At 40.3% G+C, this 19,156-nt stretch overlaps 2 protein-coding genes across 2 annotated transcripts in view; one reads left to right on the forward strand and one right to left on the reverse strand.

The window, feature by feature from the left end:
• Positions 1 to 7,033, reverse strand: part of TMEM106B (transmembrane protein 106B) — a 214,412-nt gene extending 207,379 nt beyond the window's left edge. The window contains exon 1 of the mRNA XM_083377977.1: positions 6,945 to 7,033. The gene's annotated coding sequence lies outside the window, so the exon portion shown is untranslated. The remainder of the gene's footprint in view (positions 1 to 6,944) is intronic.
• Positions 1 to 19,156, forward strand: part of THSD7A (thrombospondin type 1 domain containing 7A) — a gene marked incomplete at both ends in the record, with an annotated part of 206,302 nt that overhangs the window by 72,575 nt on the left and 114,571 nt on the right. Inside the window, 1 exon segment of the mRNA XM_083377963.1 lies at positions 6,014 to 6,839. Coding sequence (XP_083234089.1) covers positions 6,014 to 6,839 — 826 coding nt within the window.

Here is a 19,156-nt window from a genome sequence, read left to right on the forward strand (position 1 = left end):
CCTCCTTCAATAAAGAACTGAAGAATAGAAGAAAAGAAGAATTCAAACAAATGCCCTCTATTTGACTAGTTTTATCTTTTAAATACCCATTTTGTTTCCTGTAAGCAAACTCTGGTTCTTTCTTTCTTTCTTTCTTTCTTTCTTTCTTTCTTTCTTTCTTTCTTTCTTTCTTTCTTTCTTTCTTTCTTTCTTTCTTTCTTTCTTTCTTTCTTTCTTTCTTCTTCTTCTTCCTTCCTTCCTTCCTTCCTTCCTTCCTTCCTTCCTTCCTTCCTTCCTTTCTTTCTTTCTTTCTTTCTTTCTTTCTTTCTTTCTTTCTTTCTTTCTTTCTTTCTTTCTTTCTTTCTTTCTTTCTTTCTTAATAAGGGCTCTTCTACTAATTCTGTAGAATACAATTATAGGAATTCCTTGTTTAGGGGCCACAATTGGAGCAGGCAAACGACCTAGTTGCTAAGTGGAAAAATCACATGAACAGGGTTCACATCCATACTTTCCCTTCAGTCATTAAATGAAGTGAAATATAATCACTAGGTGGAAGATCATGTGACTGTGATTTATGATTTTAGTTCTGCCTTCTCCTAGCTTTGCTTGTCATAAGCGAAAATATGCACCAGTTGCAAAGTACATGAATGGTGATCATGTGGCTGAGGGTTGCTACAAAGTCATAATTGTGAGGATTGGTCACAAAGTTATTCTTAACCTCACTGTAACTTCAAATGGTAATTGCACAAGGCTGTCAGTAAGTGAGGACTACATGTATTGGGAAAGGAATACCACAATAGATAATAAGTAAGGATTGAGCATCTCAATGTAGTAATTGTTTTTATAGAATGCAAAGGGAACAAATAATGTCACATTTACTATTGGCAGGGATGAAATTCATTTTTTCACTTGCTTTCAGGGGTTAGACTCTTCTTATACTAGGACAGTGTGCAAATATTATTGTAAATTTGGTACATCCGATGAGGAAAAAAGCAATGTGATTTAAAGTTCACAAATGCTAATTCCTTTGCTAATTATTTATGGATTTAAAGTAAAACTATATTTATAGTTAGTTTATAGTTTAGTTATAGTTTATTAAATTTTTATATTGCCCTTCTCCCGAAGGACTCAGGGCGGTGAACAGGGCATATAATAAAAATACAGAAATACAAAAGTTAAGAAAAAATTAAATTATTGCCCAAGTAAAACAGTAAAAATATACAAATATTAAAACCCTAAGTTAACTCCCCATCAGGCCAGGCCAGCTTGTTCAAATAAATGGGTCTTTAACCCGCGCCGGAAGGAGCGGAGATCCGGTGCCATCCGGAGCTCAAGCGGCAGTTGATTCCACAAAGCCGGGGCGCCCACAGAGAAGGCCCTCCCCCTGGGGGCCACCAGCCGGCATTCTCTGACAGGAGGCACCCTGAGGAGGCCCTCTCTGTGGGAATGCACAATACATGGGCCTTAGAATAACTATTTTCCATGCAAATAAAGCAGAATATCTTTTATCCTGACAGTAAACCTAGATCAATAATATATGCCTATTATTTTTGTATTATGATGCCTTTATTAGAATATGATACACACAAACAGTGCACACTGTATGTATGTATATATAAACACACACACACACATAGCATACATACATACACACATACACAGAAAGGTTTAAAAATGTAATTATAGTTCTACTTTGGAAGGAATGGCCTATATTTCTGAGTTGCAAATGTGTTAGTTTAGATGCTGTGAAAATAAGTATGGTATAAGAACAAAAGGAACAGGAGCGAAATGCTAAGTGACAGTTGTATTGGCCAATTTTTATTTCTTTGCCTGTTACATCATGTTTTATTATTTGCCAGATAACATCATGACATTGCTCATTTTGGCTTATGTGAAGTATAGCCTTCTGCAACTATTGGATACTCTACTTACATTCTTCAACACTTTCTCATCCACAATTGAAGGTCGTTTCTGTATCACGGTGCCTCATTTTCCATGTAACATAGATATTGGGGCCATGTCGGTTCTCTGATCTCTGTTCCTTCTCTTCCATAGTACTCTATTAAAATTGAAAGTATTACAGTTTTTATAATCCATCTCCAGAAAAGCTACAAGATCCAATCTTCTCCTAAATGTTAAGCAATAAATCATTTCCACACTTCTGTCTGACTTATTCAATCTAACTTTGTTCCCCTCCTCGCCCTTTTCTCTACAACTGTCAATCTGTGTGGGCTAATTTCTTCAGAGAATCCACATAGCTGTCAGAACATTGTAATCCAATATCTTGTACATTCTCCATGGATGGCTTTTTCTGGCCCAATTTACCATGATTTTGTTGCACTTGAATTTGGTTCCAATACCAACCTATTCATTTAACCATCATATAACCCATTCAACAACCCTATTCTATCAAATCCTTTCTAGAGACAGTTACATGAGCTGTAGTGCCTAATTCAATCTCCTTATGACAGGGGTCCCCAACCCCTGGTCCATAGACTGGTACTGGGCTGCGGCAAGCCAGTAACTGGGCCACACAAAACAAGCAAAGCCCCATCCATGGGAGGCAGGCAGCACACAAAACCACACTCCCTCCAGTCCACAGAAAAACCTGTCACCGTGTAACTGGTCCTGGTGCCCAAAAGGTTGGGAACCTCTGTTTTATGAGAAAGTCCTCAAAACCTGAGTTGATAGTAAGTGTTCCATATCAATGAAATTGTTTGAAATTATTAAGAGTATCTGACCTGATGCAACTGGTAAACAACGGCATTGTCTTTGTGATTAAAATAGAAAGCTTTTCAGAAATATTATTTTTGAGTTATTCTTAAATCTGAGGTTAATTCATAATCTGTCAAATCCTCTTTATCTCTTTATTACCATGTAGAAAGCATTATGCAGTTTATCCACAGTACTTGTTTACCTAGAAGCCTACAAAATACTAGTATTTCTAAATCATTTCCCCCATTTAGAGCAAATAGATAAAATTGTACTTATGTTGTCTTCATGAAAATGTAGATCTGAAATTTATATTCTCACTATCCAAACAACATTAATTCCTAGCACAGTGATTTTTTTAAGTCCAAAAACCTATAGTTTATATCTATTTTAATCTCCATGCTGTCAGTTTATAGAAATATTCAGATGGAGATGAAGGTTTCATCAGCTGAAAGAGCTGAAAGAGCAGAGTGAATTGCAAGAAAATATATAGAATGGGGACATTAAAAAGAGTTGTAGTGTACTTGGAACAGGCAACTGTTGATCCTATTATCACATCACATCAGATGTGGATGAGGTCACCAATCTGGCATGAATAATCAGAATCTTGTTCAGTTGGAGGAGGGCATCTTTTTTTTTTTTAGAAAAATGGGATTTGCATTGACTGCAAATCCAGGGCAGTGGAGGGTGAGAAGGAACAGAGTAGTAGTTGTTACTCAAAAAATCCTAATAGCTTGGAGAGGCACTATGACAAAGGTAACCAGATGGAGGCTTTGTGGCTGAAACTATCTCTAGGGATCAGTTGGCTTATTTACTGGTGACATCTTTGCTCATCCCTGCATGTTACTTTTGTGTGGCCTCTTCCTGTTTATTGATCCTGAGACTCTGATTTTCCAAGGAGTTCCAGGAGATGAAGCAATCAAGGAGACACCTAGAATAGAGAAGAACAAAGAACAAATCTGCCCAAACTTGTAAGATAACATAGTAGGGATTTTTAGTGATATGGGAGCCAACAAAATTGTATATTCTAAGCTTTCCTTAAGCCTAAAGCCAGCTGGGTGTCTTTGGGCCACTATTCTTAGCCCAACCCATCTCGCTGTTATGGGTAAAATACGAGGGAGAAATATTAGATATGTTTGCCACTTCGAGTTAAAAAAAGAGAGAGGAAATAATAGGCACCTGGAACTCAGTCCCAAAACAACTGGAGTATCACTAGACAAAATGGCATTGACAAAATCACCACCAGTCAATTGCAAAATACAGCTTTGTTTGGAACAGCTTACATCCTGCAACAATACAGTTAAATAAGAACATCTACCTATCTTAGATCAAAGTGCTGATTTTACTTGCAAAACTCTTCATCGTATAGGGCCTAGCTGTTTTGAGGGATGGTCTTTTTCCACTGTTTGCTCCCAACTGAGAAACAGTTTTAGTATGGCATGCTCCAGTTTCCATGTATTAAGCAATACCATCTGAAGGGACCTGGAAGATATGCCTTTTCTTTTTAAAACCTGCCCTCTCAAATAATGTGCTATTCAGAATGCTCTGTACTAGCCAACTCACATAGAATTCTGGTAATTGTCATTCCAAACATGTAGGAAAATGTTTAATTATATGAATTCAGATGTGACTATTTTCCCATTTTAATCTTGAGATATTGAAGATTTAAACTGGGAATCATCATTTCTTACCACCATACTACTTCTCTTCTCTTGAATTCTAATTCCTCCTGTTGCTTCCCTGTTTCTTTTATTAATTCCTTTTTACAATCTCCTGCTCAGCCACACCTTAAAAGACTTGGTTATAAAATACTCTATCAAAATCTCATCTAGCCTCAGAGTGTGCTGCATTTGTAGTATGTTTTATGGACCTCTTATACCTATTATAAGCCTGAGGTGCCATCAGATCTGTTGCTAAAACTATTTATCACCTTTTTCAGCTCAGCATATCTTCTTTCTTGCTGTTAGGTCTTGCAACATGGCATAATAATGTCAGTTTATTTGTTAACCCAGATCCAGTTTGTGGGCTGGCATGATTTAATCCATTAACAACTGTTTGAACTCTCTTTTCAGTATGGGTTGGGTTACCTGAAAATTTTGATCCACAAAGGCTACATCTTATCTTCTAGAGTAGACTTGGAGCAGTTCCATTTGTTAATGAAGACTTGGTTAAAACATACAAAAGATGTAAAAATGTGCTAAGACAGAGGCTTATAGCATGGAAGATTTTTGTAGTACAGTTATTTTTCTTATAAATTTGTGTAGTGCTCTTCAGTAAAATTCTGTAGAAAATTACCCTTTCTTTTAGAACTTTTGTACATAAATATGCACAAAATGGAATAAACAGAGTGACAGTCATGCTGTTTGTAGAAGCTCAGTTTGAGATAAAGTAGGGTAATTTCCTGAAATGAATTTATATACAAAGCATATATTGATTTTCCTGAGTATCTAGCTAAATATTGAAAATCTCAATTTGAGTTTTATCTCTATTCAGTCTTTTTCTTCAACAGCCTACTATGTGCTTTTAAACCTCTGGCAATTAACAAGATAACTGAATCTTCTGTTTCTTAATGTCTGTATTTCAGGTTTGCTTTAAAATATGCACCAGTTATGATGTATCATTATTGAAGATAAAATTATTTTTGCTGCAGTTCAAGAATTGCAACAGACCACTAGATAGAACCCACTAACTTCCAAAATTATAATAATAACTACAATAAAAATAACTAAAAAAATCTCATGTAATTTTTGAAACTTATAAAATCTCTGAGTTCTTGCATAAATGCTCAACAAAATTTAGATAACACCATACAATACATGATAAAACCTAGGCTGAGTGTGTATATTTTATTTGTATACTCATATATAAAGTCATTTATATTTATTTGGTACCCATAAAGTTATACACAATAGAAAAGGTTGTTGATTCCTAAAACATATCATTCATTTCAACTTTAAAGGGGGAAAAACCAGCTAAACACTTTCTTAATATATAGAAGTGGTGGGGAGAGGAAACAGATGGAGTGGACTACATTCTTGTATGTATAATATAAGATGCAAGCAGTGCTTTTTTTGTAAAAGAAAAAGGTGCCGTAGCTCACACATGCCATACAACCTGCCTTGCCTACCACAAGGTTCCATCCAAAAAAGGTGCCGGAACTCCGTTCTGAGCGTTCTATGACAAAAAAAGCCCTGGATGCAAGTAATCTTAAGTAACATGCAGATTCTGGAACGGTTATTCTTTTGACTGAGCTTGATTTTTCTAAGTCTCAGTTATTGGGCATAAGTTGTTAATCTCCATTTCTTCTTCCATTTTTTTCTAGGTCCATGGGGCAGGTGCATGGGAGATGAATGTGGCCCAGGAGGTACTCAGACTCGAGCTATATGGTGTGCTCATGTGGAAGGATGGACCACCCTCTTCACCAATTGCAAGCAGGCAGAGAGACCTGACAACCAACAGAATTGCTTCAGAGTTTGTGACTGGCACAAAGAACTGTATGACTGGCAGCTGGGCAGCTGGAACCAGTGTCAGCCAATTCTTTCAAAAAGCATTGAGAAAACAACAGTATGTGTGAATGGGGAAGAAGGAATTCAGAGGAGAGATATTATTTGTGTCCAAAAATCAAATGGTGTGATAGTTGAGGACGCCATATGTGAATACTTTGAGCCAAAGCCTCAGCTAGAACAGGGTTGCCTCATTCCTTGCCAGCAGGACTGCATTGTATCTGATTTCTCAGCCTGGACAGAATGCTCTAAGAGCTGTGGTAAAGGGCTCTCTTATCGTTTTCGTCATATTGTAGCTCCCCCTCGGTACGGAGGCTCTGCCTGCCCCAACCTGACAGAGTTTCAGGCTTGCAGCTCATCCCCCTGCGCCACTGAAGAAAACCTGTATAGTCTGAGCCTGGGGTCCTGGAGTACCTGTTCAATTCCTCACTTGCGACATGTCAGACAGGCAAGAAAACGTGGAAAGAACAAGGAGAAGGACAAGGAGAAAAACATTCGGGATCCAGAAACCCGGGAACTGATTAAGAAGAAAAGGAATCATAACAGGCAGAACAGACAGGAGAATAAATATTGGAACATACAAATCGGATATCAGACCCGGCAGGTGATGTGCACACACAGGAATGGAAAGACGGTTGCTTTGAGGTAATCCTTTTTTTTTTGGTCCTCATCTTAATCCACTGTTTCATCCATGTTTATCCATGTTACTTACTTAGGGTAAAAATTAGAATTGCTGAGAACATTTAATACTATTTCTTTCTTTTTTTATTGAAAAGTTTTACAGTACATTTTTTTAAAAAGACAAAACCCCTCCCAACCCCCTCCCCTCTCCCCAAACCTCCCCAACTCTTCCCTCCCCTCCCCCATTTAATACTATTTCTACTTAATTGTGGTATTATGTAAATATTTACACACCAAACATTTAGGTTGCCCCAACTTTGTGGAGTGCACTGATAAAAACAAACTGTAACCAGGGAATACAATACCAAATAATTCATTTAAATTACTGACAGCAGGACATATTTTTCTACCTGATGCCAGGTCTTCAAGGCCTATTTAAAGGATAGTAAATTGGGGAAACTATTCCAGAGGGCAGGCACCATGAAAGAGAAGACATGCCACCTGAGTCCCATCAGAAAGTACTGCTTTAAAAATAATAATAATAATAATAATAATAATAATAATAATAATAATAATAATAATAATAATAATAATAATAATAATAATAATAATTTTATTTGTATACTGCCCTTCTCCCGAAGGACTCAGGGCGGTGAACAGGGCATGTTAAAAGACAAGAATACAAAAATTAAAAGAGATTAAACAAGATGCCCAAGAACTATAACAATAAGTTAAAATACATAAAAAGCAATAAAACCCAAACCCATTACCCATCAGGCCAGGCCGGCTTGTTCAAACAGGTAGGTCTTTAGATCGCGCCGGAAGGAGCGAAGGTCGGGTGCCATCCGGAGCTCAACCGGAAGATGGTTCCATAAATCCGGCGCGCCCACAGAGAACGCCCTCCCCCTGGGGGCCACCAGTCGACATTCTCTGTGGGAGCGCACTGGGCGGAGGGAAGTTGATGCCGGCCGCAGGTGCTCCCTGAGGTATTCCGGACCCATGCCATGACAGACTATGTAGGTCATTACCAGCACCTTGAATCTCACACGGAAGACAACTGGGAGCCAATGCAGCTCGCGGAGCAAGGGTGTAACATGGGAGTATCGGGAAACTCCCAACACAACTCTCGCGGCTGCATTCTGTACCAGTTGGAGCCTCCAAGTGGTCCTCAAGGGCAGCCCCATGTAGAGAGTGTTGCAGTAGTCGCAATGGTGCCTGGAGTATGCCAGATTGGCAGAAATTATGGAAGAAAGGCAGTCCATCAGATAGCCAGGCTGTATGCCATGAAGGGCTTTAAAGGACACAAGTACTACCCACTAAATGCACCCATTGAAAGCTTAGTGGTAACCAATACAGTTCATGCAGCAGATGTTTTACACGGGTATACCTAGGTATGGATTACATGCAACTTCTGAATGGTCTTCCGAGGTTGTCCATGTAACTATACAGCACGTTGCAATAGTCCATACATGAGGTGATTAAAGCATGAATCAGCATGAAAAGGGATTCCTGTTCCAGGAAAAGAAAGAGCACAATTAACACAACAGACAAATCTGGGCAAAGACACCATTGGCCACAGCTGCCACCTGCTATGGTAGCAGGAGCTGTAAATCCAGGACATTTCCTATATTATGCGCCAGTTCTATTTTGGGAAGTGCTGTACTATTCAGAGCTTAAAATGGAAATGTCTGGGAGAATCCAGAACATTTGGCAGAACTGAGTTTAAGCCCCAATCAGAGTCCAACAGCATGGGGCGAGTCCTTGACAATATAACTCACCTCAAATTGAAATATACACCTGGGTATCAGCAGCATTTTGACAATACTTGATTGCATGTTGATAAATGATTGAATCCAATAGCTACATGCAGATGTGAAATAGTAGGGGCAGGATAATAATGTTTAGGCACTGGGACAATGTCTCTGGGTCTGAAGCTGAGATGTATGTAATCATTCTCTGAATAAAATGGCAAAAAAAAACAGTCCCAAAGGAGCTATTAACACCCTTTATAAACAAAGTAGCAACTAAAAAAAATCAAGTGTTTCTTATGGACTTACTGCAAATATAGTATGTATTCTTTAAGAATTGAGTGAGCATGCTTCTAACTTTTTCACTAACTATTAATTATAATAATCGGATTTGGTTTTGTTTGCTGATCTGAGCATAAAAAAGCAATTACAATTTGTTTTTAAGTGGGTATTTCAGCTAAATTCAATTACCAATTAAAATACTGTGTTCCTGTGAAATGAGGAACCCAATTATCTGAGAAAGATTTTTATGTGTCAAGTTTGAGTATATATTCATGTTCATATTAAGGCACCATGAATTTGATTTAATGGCTATTTTTTCTGTTTCCCTGTAAAGTTTATTCATTAACCTTGAACTGTCACTAATAGTGACCTACAGCTGAATTTGTAATTAAGAATATTGAGAATTATACCTTCATATTTTAATCCTTTTATTCCTACCATGTAACTCAGCTACCATTAGCATATTAACAGTGTATCCTTGCTCTGTATTAATTTTCTTTACATAGTATTTCATTGGATTAATTTAACTTTCATTGAGTATCACTGCAAAGCATTTTAAAAATGGTAATTAAATTATTTCTTTTGTTGCAAATACATAACAGCATTTCCTCTTACTAAGTTCTATGATTCTAAACAACCTATAGTATGAATGATAGGAAACAGTGAAAATAAATAATACATTGTGATCTGTTATGCGATTTGTCATTAAGGAAATACAAATACTTCATAGGGTTAAAATCAGCCTTCTGTAACCTGAGTATAGTAGAGGAATTCTCTCTTTCTTTCTTTCTTTCTTTCTTTCTTTCTTTCTTTCTTTCTTTCTTTCTTTCTTTCTTTCTCTCTCTCTCTCTCTCTCTCTCTCTCTCTCTCTCTCTCTCTCTCTCTCTCTCTCTCTCCCTTCCTCCCTCCCTCCCTCTCTTCCTTCTCCCCTTAAATGATGTGTGTTTATTGCTGCTCTTATTTACGTACATCAACTGATGGTGTGATTTTATATAAAGATAGTCCTCAACTTATGACCACAATTGTGACCATAACGTTGGTCATTAAAAGTTCTGGTTGTTAAATGGGATGCCCATATGACTGCTTCATTCAATAACTGAAATCCAGTTGCAGTTGTTAAATGATTATGTGGTCATTAAGTAGAGTGTGAGGTGGAGTCCCTGGAGACTTCGGCCTTTCTCTGGCCCCCTAGACCCAGGAAACCCTAGCTGGTTACAGGACACACCAACAGATGCAAAACGGCTGTGCCCCAGGAGCATCAGTTGGCTTCAGGACATAGCAGAGCATATACATTGTTCCCCTTAACTTTTGCACAAAGCCACTGCAAGGTATAGCCTTCTTATAGAAGCCACCTTGTACCCTTCTATAAGTGGGCACTATTCTTTGGAGGCTTCCCAGGCATGGTAGAGTGGAGAGCATGAGCTTAAGATACATTTACGCACCCCACAGAAAGAGTTCAGCATCCTTTAATGCATGGAAAGAAATTGCCTTGTTGAGAAAGCTTATATCATGAAGATCTAAGCTTTGCTGCTGCATCCCATGGAAAGAAATCATCTCGATGCACAGAAGGTAGGATGCAGATATGAAATTTAAATCATGAAGATCTAAGCTCCATTTCTGCATCCCACCCGATCAACTTCCTTTAATGCATGGAGGAGAGCTCATATCATTCCACAGGGTGCAGAAGCAAATCATGAAGACCTAATCATTGCAGAATGTTGTGAATTCTCCTCTGTGCGTAGAAGGAAAGTCTTCTGGTGGAGTGCTGAAAGTGACTTTAGATCCTCATGATTCATCTTCATTTCCACATCTTTTTCCAAGGCCATTGTAACTACAAATAGTTGTTAAATAAGTGATCATATGTCAATGTACCTGTAATTGAGCTGCTCATTTCCCATTTCTAACTCTTGATTGCTAAGAATTGGGCAAGGTATACAACTGATGCCATAGACTTGTTTTGTTGACATTGCCTAGTTTGGAAGCTAAGTAGAGTCAGGCATGATTAGCTCTTTGATGAGAAACCATTAGGAAAGCCTAGCATGCTAGGTTAAGCTAAAAAGATTGTAGAGGATTGCAATAGCAAACCACTTTCATATTGTGACCAAGGAAACTATGTGCTTTTACATGTAGTCACAGGGATTTCTGCTCAGCTTAGAGAAACCTTGTCAACCTTACCAGATAGACCATACATGAAAATCTAATCTAATTCTACTTTAGTATAAAACTACATTAACAGAATCTTGCAAGTCTTGCATTTCTCCTTTCAACACATTTGCAGTCAAATAATTTAATCTGTTTGCTTTGCCCACTTTGCAATTATGGGCTATGCTGCTTCTTATTAGATTGTTCTCTAGGTAGCAGCTCTTTGCTAGGTCTTCCATTGTCATTTCCACATCCCTTTATCTTTTTGGGTAAAGGTAAATGTTCCCCCGCACATGCATGCTAGTCGTTTCCAACTCTAGGGGCCGGTGCTCATCTCCATTTCAAAGCCGAAGAGCCAGCACTTGTCTGAGGACGTCTCCATGGTCATGTGGCCGGCATGACTAGATGCCAAAGGCACATGGAACGCTGTTACCTTCCCACTGTATTGGTCCCTATTTTTCTACTTGCATTTTTACATGCTTTCGAACTGCTAGGTTGGCAGAAGCTGGGATGAGTAACAGGTGTTCACTCTGTTACGTGGCAGTCGGGATTCGACCTGCCAAACTGCCGACCATCTGATCAACAAGCTCAGCATCCTAACCCACTGAGCCACCGTGTCCCACCTTTTTACCTTTTTACCATTAGATAAATATGGAGAATTATTATCCTGTAGGTGCTACAAATTTCAGCATTCCAAACCTGAACCTCTTCAACAATGCTGATGTTGAAAACTTCAGTTCAGCAAATATCAGGGTTCCCCTTGTCTGACCTATTTTATGATTTAAGCTTCATTGATTTAAGTGGATCATTGCAAAATGTGAATAGGGTTGGAACATGACTATAATCTGCTCATGAATATGATCATAACTTTCATCTCATGTAGACAAGATAATTGATCTCAGAAAGCAGTCAGGGGATTCTAGAGAGCTTCTGCCAGTTAGAATAGATAATACTGGTGAAGGTGAACTAATAGCTAATCATTGCCAAAAGCAATTTGATTCATCCATTTCTGAAGATGAAGCAATGCTGTCAGGACTAAGTGTCAAAGAAATTATATTCACAGCTTAAAGTAATTCTTTTTGACTTAGTGATTTGATAAGCACTGGTTTAAGGACTATATTAATCCAATCAAGACATTCAAAAAGCATAGCTCATCCCTACCCAAAGTTTACATCATAGAAATTATAGTGTGAAGACAAAAACCTGCTATTTTTATTCCCATTTTGAAAATTGGATCTGAGGAAAGAGGCTCATAACTATATTGTGCATGCATATATATATATATACTGCCCTTCTCCCGTAGGACCCAGGGCGGTTCACAAGGCAATTCAAACAACATTACAATACAAAAATTAATAGCAATTAAAATAGATTAAATTTTCCTTGATTAAAATCTAAACCCGTATATCTCTGATTAAAAACCCAATTACAATAAGTTAAAAAATTAAAAAATCCTCAGTCCTGGCCGGAAAGCTCAAAGAGCCAGGTCTTCAGGTCCTGGCGGAACGAACGAAAATCAGGGGCAGTCCTAAGCTCTACGGGTAACTGGTTCCAGAGGGCAGGCGTGCCCACAGAGAAGGCCCTCCCCCTGGGTGTTGCCCACCGGCAATCCTTTGCCGGTGGCACCCTGAGAAGGCCCTCCCTGTGGGAGCGCACAGGACGAAGGGAACTTGATGTCGGCAGCAGGTGTTCCCTCAGATATCCCGGACCCAAGCCATTTAGGGCTTTATAGGTCAATACCAGCACCTTGAATCTCACCCAGAGGGCAACCGGAAGCCAATGCAGCTCACGGAACAGAGGTGTTATATGGGAGTATCGGGAGGCCCCCATCACAACTCGCGTGGCTGCATTCTGCACCAGTTGAAGCCTCCGAGTGGTCCTCAAGGGCAGCCCCATATAGAGAGCATTGCAGTAGTCTAACCGGGAAGTCACGAGCACATGAGTGACCGTGCACAAGGCATCTTGGTCCAGATAGGGCCGCAACTGGTGCACCAGGCGAACCTGGGCAAAAGCCCCCTTGGTCACGGCTCCTATATGATCTTCAAGGCTGAGCCGCGAATCCAGGAGGACACCCAAGTTGCGAGCCCTATTGGTGGGGGGTAACACCTCACCCCCCATCATTAAAGATGGAATAGAATGGTTCACTCGAGATGCCTTTACGCACAGCCACTCAGTCTTGGCAGGATTGAGTCTGAGCCTGTTTCTCCCCATCCAAACCCGAACCGCCTCCAGGCAACAGGACATCACATCGAGGGCATCACTGAGTTGGTTTGGGGTGGAAAGAAAAAGTTGGGTATCATCGGCGTACTGATGATACCCCACCCCCAAACCACGAATGATCTCACCCAGCGGCTTCATATAGATATTGAACAGGAGGGGAGAGAGGACCGTCACCTGAGGAACTCCACAAACAAGAGACCTCAGGGCGGACCTCTGCCCTCCCGTCAACACTGACTGCGAACGGCCCAAGAGGTAGGAGGAGAACCACTGCAAAACAGTGCCCCCCACTCCCAGACACTGGCTAAACTCCTCGGCCCGCCCCTGCAAGGACTCCTCCCTCACCTGCTGAGAAGGAGGGAATGAGTTACCCTAAACAGGGTGGCCGGGCGATTATCTGCAGACGCGATGAGGGCGGCGAAGTAATTAGACTTTGCCATCCTCATCGCCGTGAGATAAGACCTAGTAAAAGTTCTTATTCACAATCGGTCAGATTCAGACCAGCTGGATCTCCAACAGCTCTCTCTCTCTCTCATATATATAAATAAAATTGTTTGCAGGGCAGGATTCCTAATTACATATTATCTCCATAATCTCTCATACATGTTCATGTATCTTCTGAAGATTTATATAGTCCTTGAGAATGTACACATCTTCTGCTGCAATATTTTTATTATCCTTGTGTTTTAAATATATGTGTTTTGGGACTAAGGGCCTCTTTATTCATGCCCTTGTGTATTCCTGATAATGTAGCTATTTAGGAGCTCTTCTGCTAAAATTGTGGCTCAGCTGCTGCATAACAAGAAACTGTAAAGATGGAGCTGCAAGGCAGAGAGTTTTCCATTGACAAGAACTCTTGCTCTGTCTCACCTCCCAACTCATTGGTTCCTCTCTACCTTGGTGAAGTCAATATCACATAGTGACTTTTTCATTATGCTTTTGAGCAGTTTTCCTCTTCTCTCCAGCTGGGAAAATAGTTGTAATGAGGCAGTATAGAAGGATGGTGGCAGACAATGATGCTGGTTGGATGCTCTTTCAGTGATATGGTGCTAGTTCACCAGTAGACTACTTAATCATTGAGAAATGGCAGTTGGTAAATACTTGCAGTATGGTGTGGTATAGAAATGTTTGAGGGGCTAGTAGGGGTAAAGTAATGGCTATGCAGAAGCATACTAAGATTACATACTGAGTAATTAAGTCATTTAATAGCAGTGTCATTTGATTACAACTGACTTTTTAGTTGCTAATTGGAGTGTTGGTAGATAAAAGATGTGAAATCAGGAATTTGTGAGACATGTATAGTTTTTAGCCACTGCACGAAACACATCTTATTTTTTTTAGCTCCTCCCTTTGTTTGGCTAGTCTTTCAAAAATATTTGGCTTGGGAAACTTATCTCTGTTTTCTGATCATTATACGGTCAAACTGGAACTTCTATCTAAAGTTACCAGGTTGTTTCCCCCCAATATTAAGTCTGTGTAATATGTATACAATTGAGATGAATTCTATGTGAACTCTGCTTAAGATATTTTTTAAAAATGTATTTTAAAAACAGTAATGAAAAATATCATTTTAGAGAGGTTTAAATAATGCAGAAAACTAAACAGATGTACAAATCAAGATACAAGATAATGTTTCAGGATCCAATCTGAGTCAGTCACTGGGTCCAGAGATTTAGTCTTCCAAGCTTTTGGACTCATGCTGGATTGTTGGCCTAGCAGGGACAAAAATAGCCAGGGAAATGATTGAAGCCTGGGAAACAGCCTTCTTGTCAGTCAACAGGAGTACTGTTTTACCACCAGTTTACCAAGTACTTAGGAGCCAAGGGCACAGCAGCACAAGGAAATAATAACATCAGTCCAATTACCAACTAAAACACACACACACAAACTCATAAATACAATGCATAGAACAGCCCAGTGCACACATAGAGAAAGAAATTTCCTGGGGAGGGTCTCTAGCATAAGTCCAAAAGCTTGGAAGACTAACTCTGGTACCGGTGACTAACTCAGATTGGATCCTAAATAAATTTATTTGCCAGAAATAAGGAAAGTCTTGAATTTTCATATTTTAGCATGATATGAAACTCTCAGCTTTTAGAATACAGAATCAATCCCTTTATGCAAACAGTATAACTAATTAAATATACCATTTCTGATAAATGAGATACTCTTATATATTTAACCTACAACTATTTTGTTTTTTGCATGTAGGAGTGTCTTTTTCTTTCCTTTCAATTTGAAATGGAAAGAACAATTCAGCATTCAGTTGTTTTTCTACATGTACCCAGAGATTATGTTGGCAGCATTCCCCTACTGAATTTAGTTATGTTATTCACTCCAGAACAATGGAAGAATCAGTCTGTAATCAAAAGGGAAATCAAGTAGAGAAAAATAAATGTTAACACTTTTAGCAAACAAGGAATAAAAGAGAGGAGTAATGTGGAACTGCCAAATTAAAATAATGTCAATCAACTCAAAAAATAAATAGGCAGTTTACAGCAATGAGGGGTGGAGTGGGGGAGATGGCAAGGGAGCACTAGACAAAGGAAAGATATTTTAAACCTAATATTTATGTTACTGAAATTGTTGTGGGTGCTCCAAGTGTGCTTTTCTATGAACTCTGCCCAGAAATACTTTAAAACAACAGTCACTACTTAGCAGAAATACAGTATAAGCCGACTCGAGTATAAGCCGAGACCCCCATTTTCACCCCAAAAACTGGAAAAAGTTTGTGACTCGAGTATAAGCTGATCCGCTGTTCTGCAAGCCTCCGCCGCCAGCAGAGGCTCGATCCGCCATTTTGCAAGCCTGAATACACAGGAATACCCTGTGTGGCCGCGGCTCTCGGGGAAGCCCTGGCTGTCCGCTTCCTCGCTCCACGCTGCCATTCGGGGCCCGTGCGTTCCCCGGGCAAATCGCGGCGCCCAGCAGGCGAGGAAACACGCCCGCTCCAGTCGCCCCCCCCCTTCCCTCAGGAGACGCGAAGCAAGTGACTGCCCGGAGCTTACCGAGGACTTGCGCGCGGCCGAGGCTTCGGTGCTTCCAGGATCGCGCGCACCTCTCCCAAGCCGCCGCCGTCCGGAGACCTGCCGAAGTTTGGGGAGATTTGGGGAGGTGCGCGCGCACCTCCCCAAACCTCCCCAAACGTCAGCAGGTCTCCGGATCTCCGTGCCCTGCCTGCCTGCTTCTTTCCGCAGCGGAAAGAAGCAGGCAGGCAGGTCACGGAGATCCGGAGACCTGCTGACGTTTGGGGAGGTTTGGGCACCTCCCCAAACGTCGGCAGGTCTCCGGATCTCCGTGCCTTGCCTGCCTGCTTCTTTCCGCAGCGGAAAGAAGCAGGCAGGCAAGGCACGGAGATCCGGAGACCTGCCGACGTTTGGGGAGGTTTGGGGAGGTGCGCGCGCACCTCCCCAAACCTCCCCAAACTTAGGCAGGTCTCCGGGCGGCGGTGGCTTGGGAGAGGTGCGCGCAATCCCGGAAGCACCAAAGCCTCGGCCGCGCACAAGTCCTCGGTAAGTTTTTTTGTTGACTGGAGTATAAGCCGAAGTGGAATTTTTCAGCCCAAAAAGTGGGCTGAAAAATTCGGCTTATACTCAAGTATATACGGTAGTTATCAAGGTACAGAAAGCTCTTTTTATGTATTTACATACTTTTCAGCAAAATGGGGTGGAACCTGCATTCCTATAGGTTTCTTCCAACAGAATGTGCTAAAAGTCCAGCCATGGTATTAGCTTTTTGAGCAAAGTTGCATGTGATAGATGAGGGCATTCTAATTTGTTTTATCAGATATTAATCTGAGAGCAAAACTAAATGGAAATGAATGTCAGGCTGACCATCTAAGAAGTGAGCTTCTGTAAGTAAATCATTTAGTTCTAACCCTGTGCAGGGGTATTCAAAAGGCTCTTTCACAGGTGTCTATAGAATAGAAAACTGTAACTGAGGTCTGTTGTTTGAAAAAGGGTTAGCCTGTATTCATCATCACCCAAAGCACCAAACCTATGGGGCCTATGCAGAGTTTGGAGAGGGGCAAGTGACCACGGAGACGTCCTTGGACTAGCGCTGGCTCTTCGGCTTTGAAACGTAGATGAGCACCGGCCCCTAGAGTTGGAAACGACTAGCACACATGTGCGGTGGAACCTTTACCTTTTACTTATTGTACTACAAGTCTCCCATCTTTTTATAAATGCATCATGGTGATATCAGTATTGGAACTTACCGCACAAAAGCGTGATTCTGTTTTTATCCTTAGCCAAAAGCATTAGATCCTGTCAATGCATTGGACTGTAGCAGCTTAATCTGAGAAACATTTTTAGCAGCTTTCCCATGTGGTGGAGATTTCCTGGACAATTATCTCTCTTCACAGATACAGCCTGATATTGTTCTTATTTTAAAAATGAAATTATATGCTCCACTAAAGCAGACTGGAAACTAATTTGTGTATCTTACTCTTTAGTAGGGTATTTAGAATCAATTTAGGAAACTAGGACTTAGCAACTAGCACCACATGAAATAATCTATGTCTCATGCTACGCCTTGCATTCTCCTATCTAATATTTCTCTACCTCGCTGAAGCACTGCTGCATGTGTTTTTTGAATACTCTCCCTTGAAGCAGACCTCGCACCAAAAATATTGCAGCCATCTTTCTCTATAATGCTAATTCCAAAGACAATTTGAAAACATATTGAATCTAATAAAACTCTAGATATGGGATTTATAGTAGTATCCTGCATCTCTGGTAGAGTAAGGTAGTATTTTTAAAATAATGGTCTGACATTGCAAGTTTATTTACAAAGATTCAGTCACTTCTTGTTTTGATTGAGATTCTATCTTCTATTTATAGTCTTCGAAATCCTATATTTTCTTGTTGTTTCTTGACTGAAAACTAAACTTTTGTCATGTAATGTAATGTTCACTTATATCCAACACTCAGTCTGATTTGTTTTTAATTAAAGCAATTGTTCAAACAAGAATGGTTAAAGTTGTCTTGGATTCCTTAGTCTAATTATTACATAGCAGTGCACTACAAAAAAGGAAAAGATTGGTGATGTGTAGTACAGTGGGATAGTGGAAGTAGGTTCCAAAGGATTATTATGTCTATAGCTGTATTTATGTATATAGAGCTCAACTCCTGACGATTGCATAAATAGAATTTTCTTGGCAAAGTGGTTTGTTGTTCCTGTCTTCTGGGTGTTTTTTAATTTGCCAGTCTACCCAAAACCTTGGTATTTCTGAAGGGTCTCTAATCCAAATACAGATGAAGTCGTCAAGCTGCTGAGAGATACATTTATGAATATATATTTAGATCATTAAGTGATACTTGCAGAGTTTGTCATTAGATAAGCAATTGAGAAGCTGGTACTTAAAAATATAGTTGTTATTAATAGACTGATTGACTGGATTGTCTATGGAGATTCTAAGTCAGGGATGTCAAACTCAATTTCACTGAGGGCCGCATCAGCATTGCGATTGCCCTCAGGGGGCCGGGTGGGTATGCCCAGGGTGGGCGTGGCCTACTGGGTGGGCGTGGCTGGAGTGCGTATGGCCTACTGGGTGGGCGTGGCCAACTCTACATTGTTCGCATCAAGGGTGCCTATGGGGGCCTGGGCAGGAGTGGGACAGATCTGAGGGTCTCTGGCAGAAGGAGGGTCTCTGGGCCAGGGCCAAGGCAGTGGGGACCGTTCCCTCACTGTTTCCAGGATGGCTTCGCGGGCCCTGGCACAAAGGATGCTTAAGCTTTTTTCCCTCCTTACCTTATTGCCTTCTTAATATGAAACGCATTTGTTTCTGGGTTCATGTGGCTATTATATTAGTCCAGAAAAAAGGATTTTTTAAAAAGACAATGACAGGTGCAATGTGCCAGATCATTAAAAAAAAAAACAACTTTCCTGACTTCGGGTCAGATATGGAACGCTTTTAACTATTAGTAAGATTCCTTCTATCTATTAGTAAGA

This window comes from Vipera ursinii (assembly GCF_947247035.1).
Source record: "Vipera ursinii genome assembly, chromosome: Z".
In the NCBI taxonomy this organism is placed as follows: domain Eukaryota; kingdom Metazoa; phylum Chordata; class Lepidosauria; order Squamata; family Viperidae; genus Vipera; species Vipera ursinii.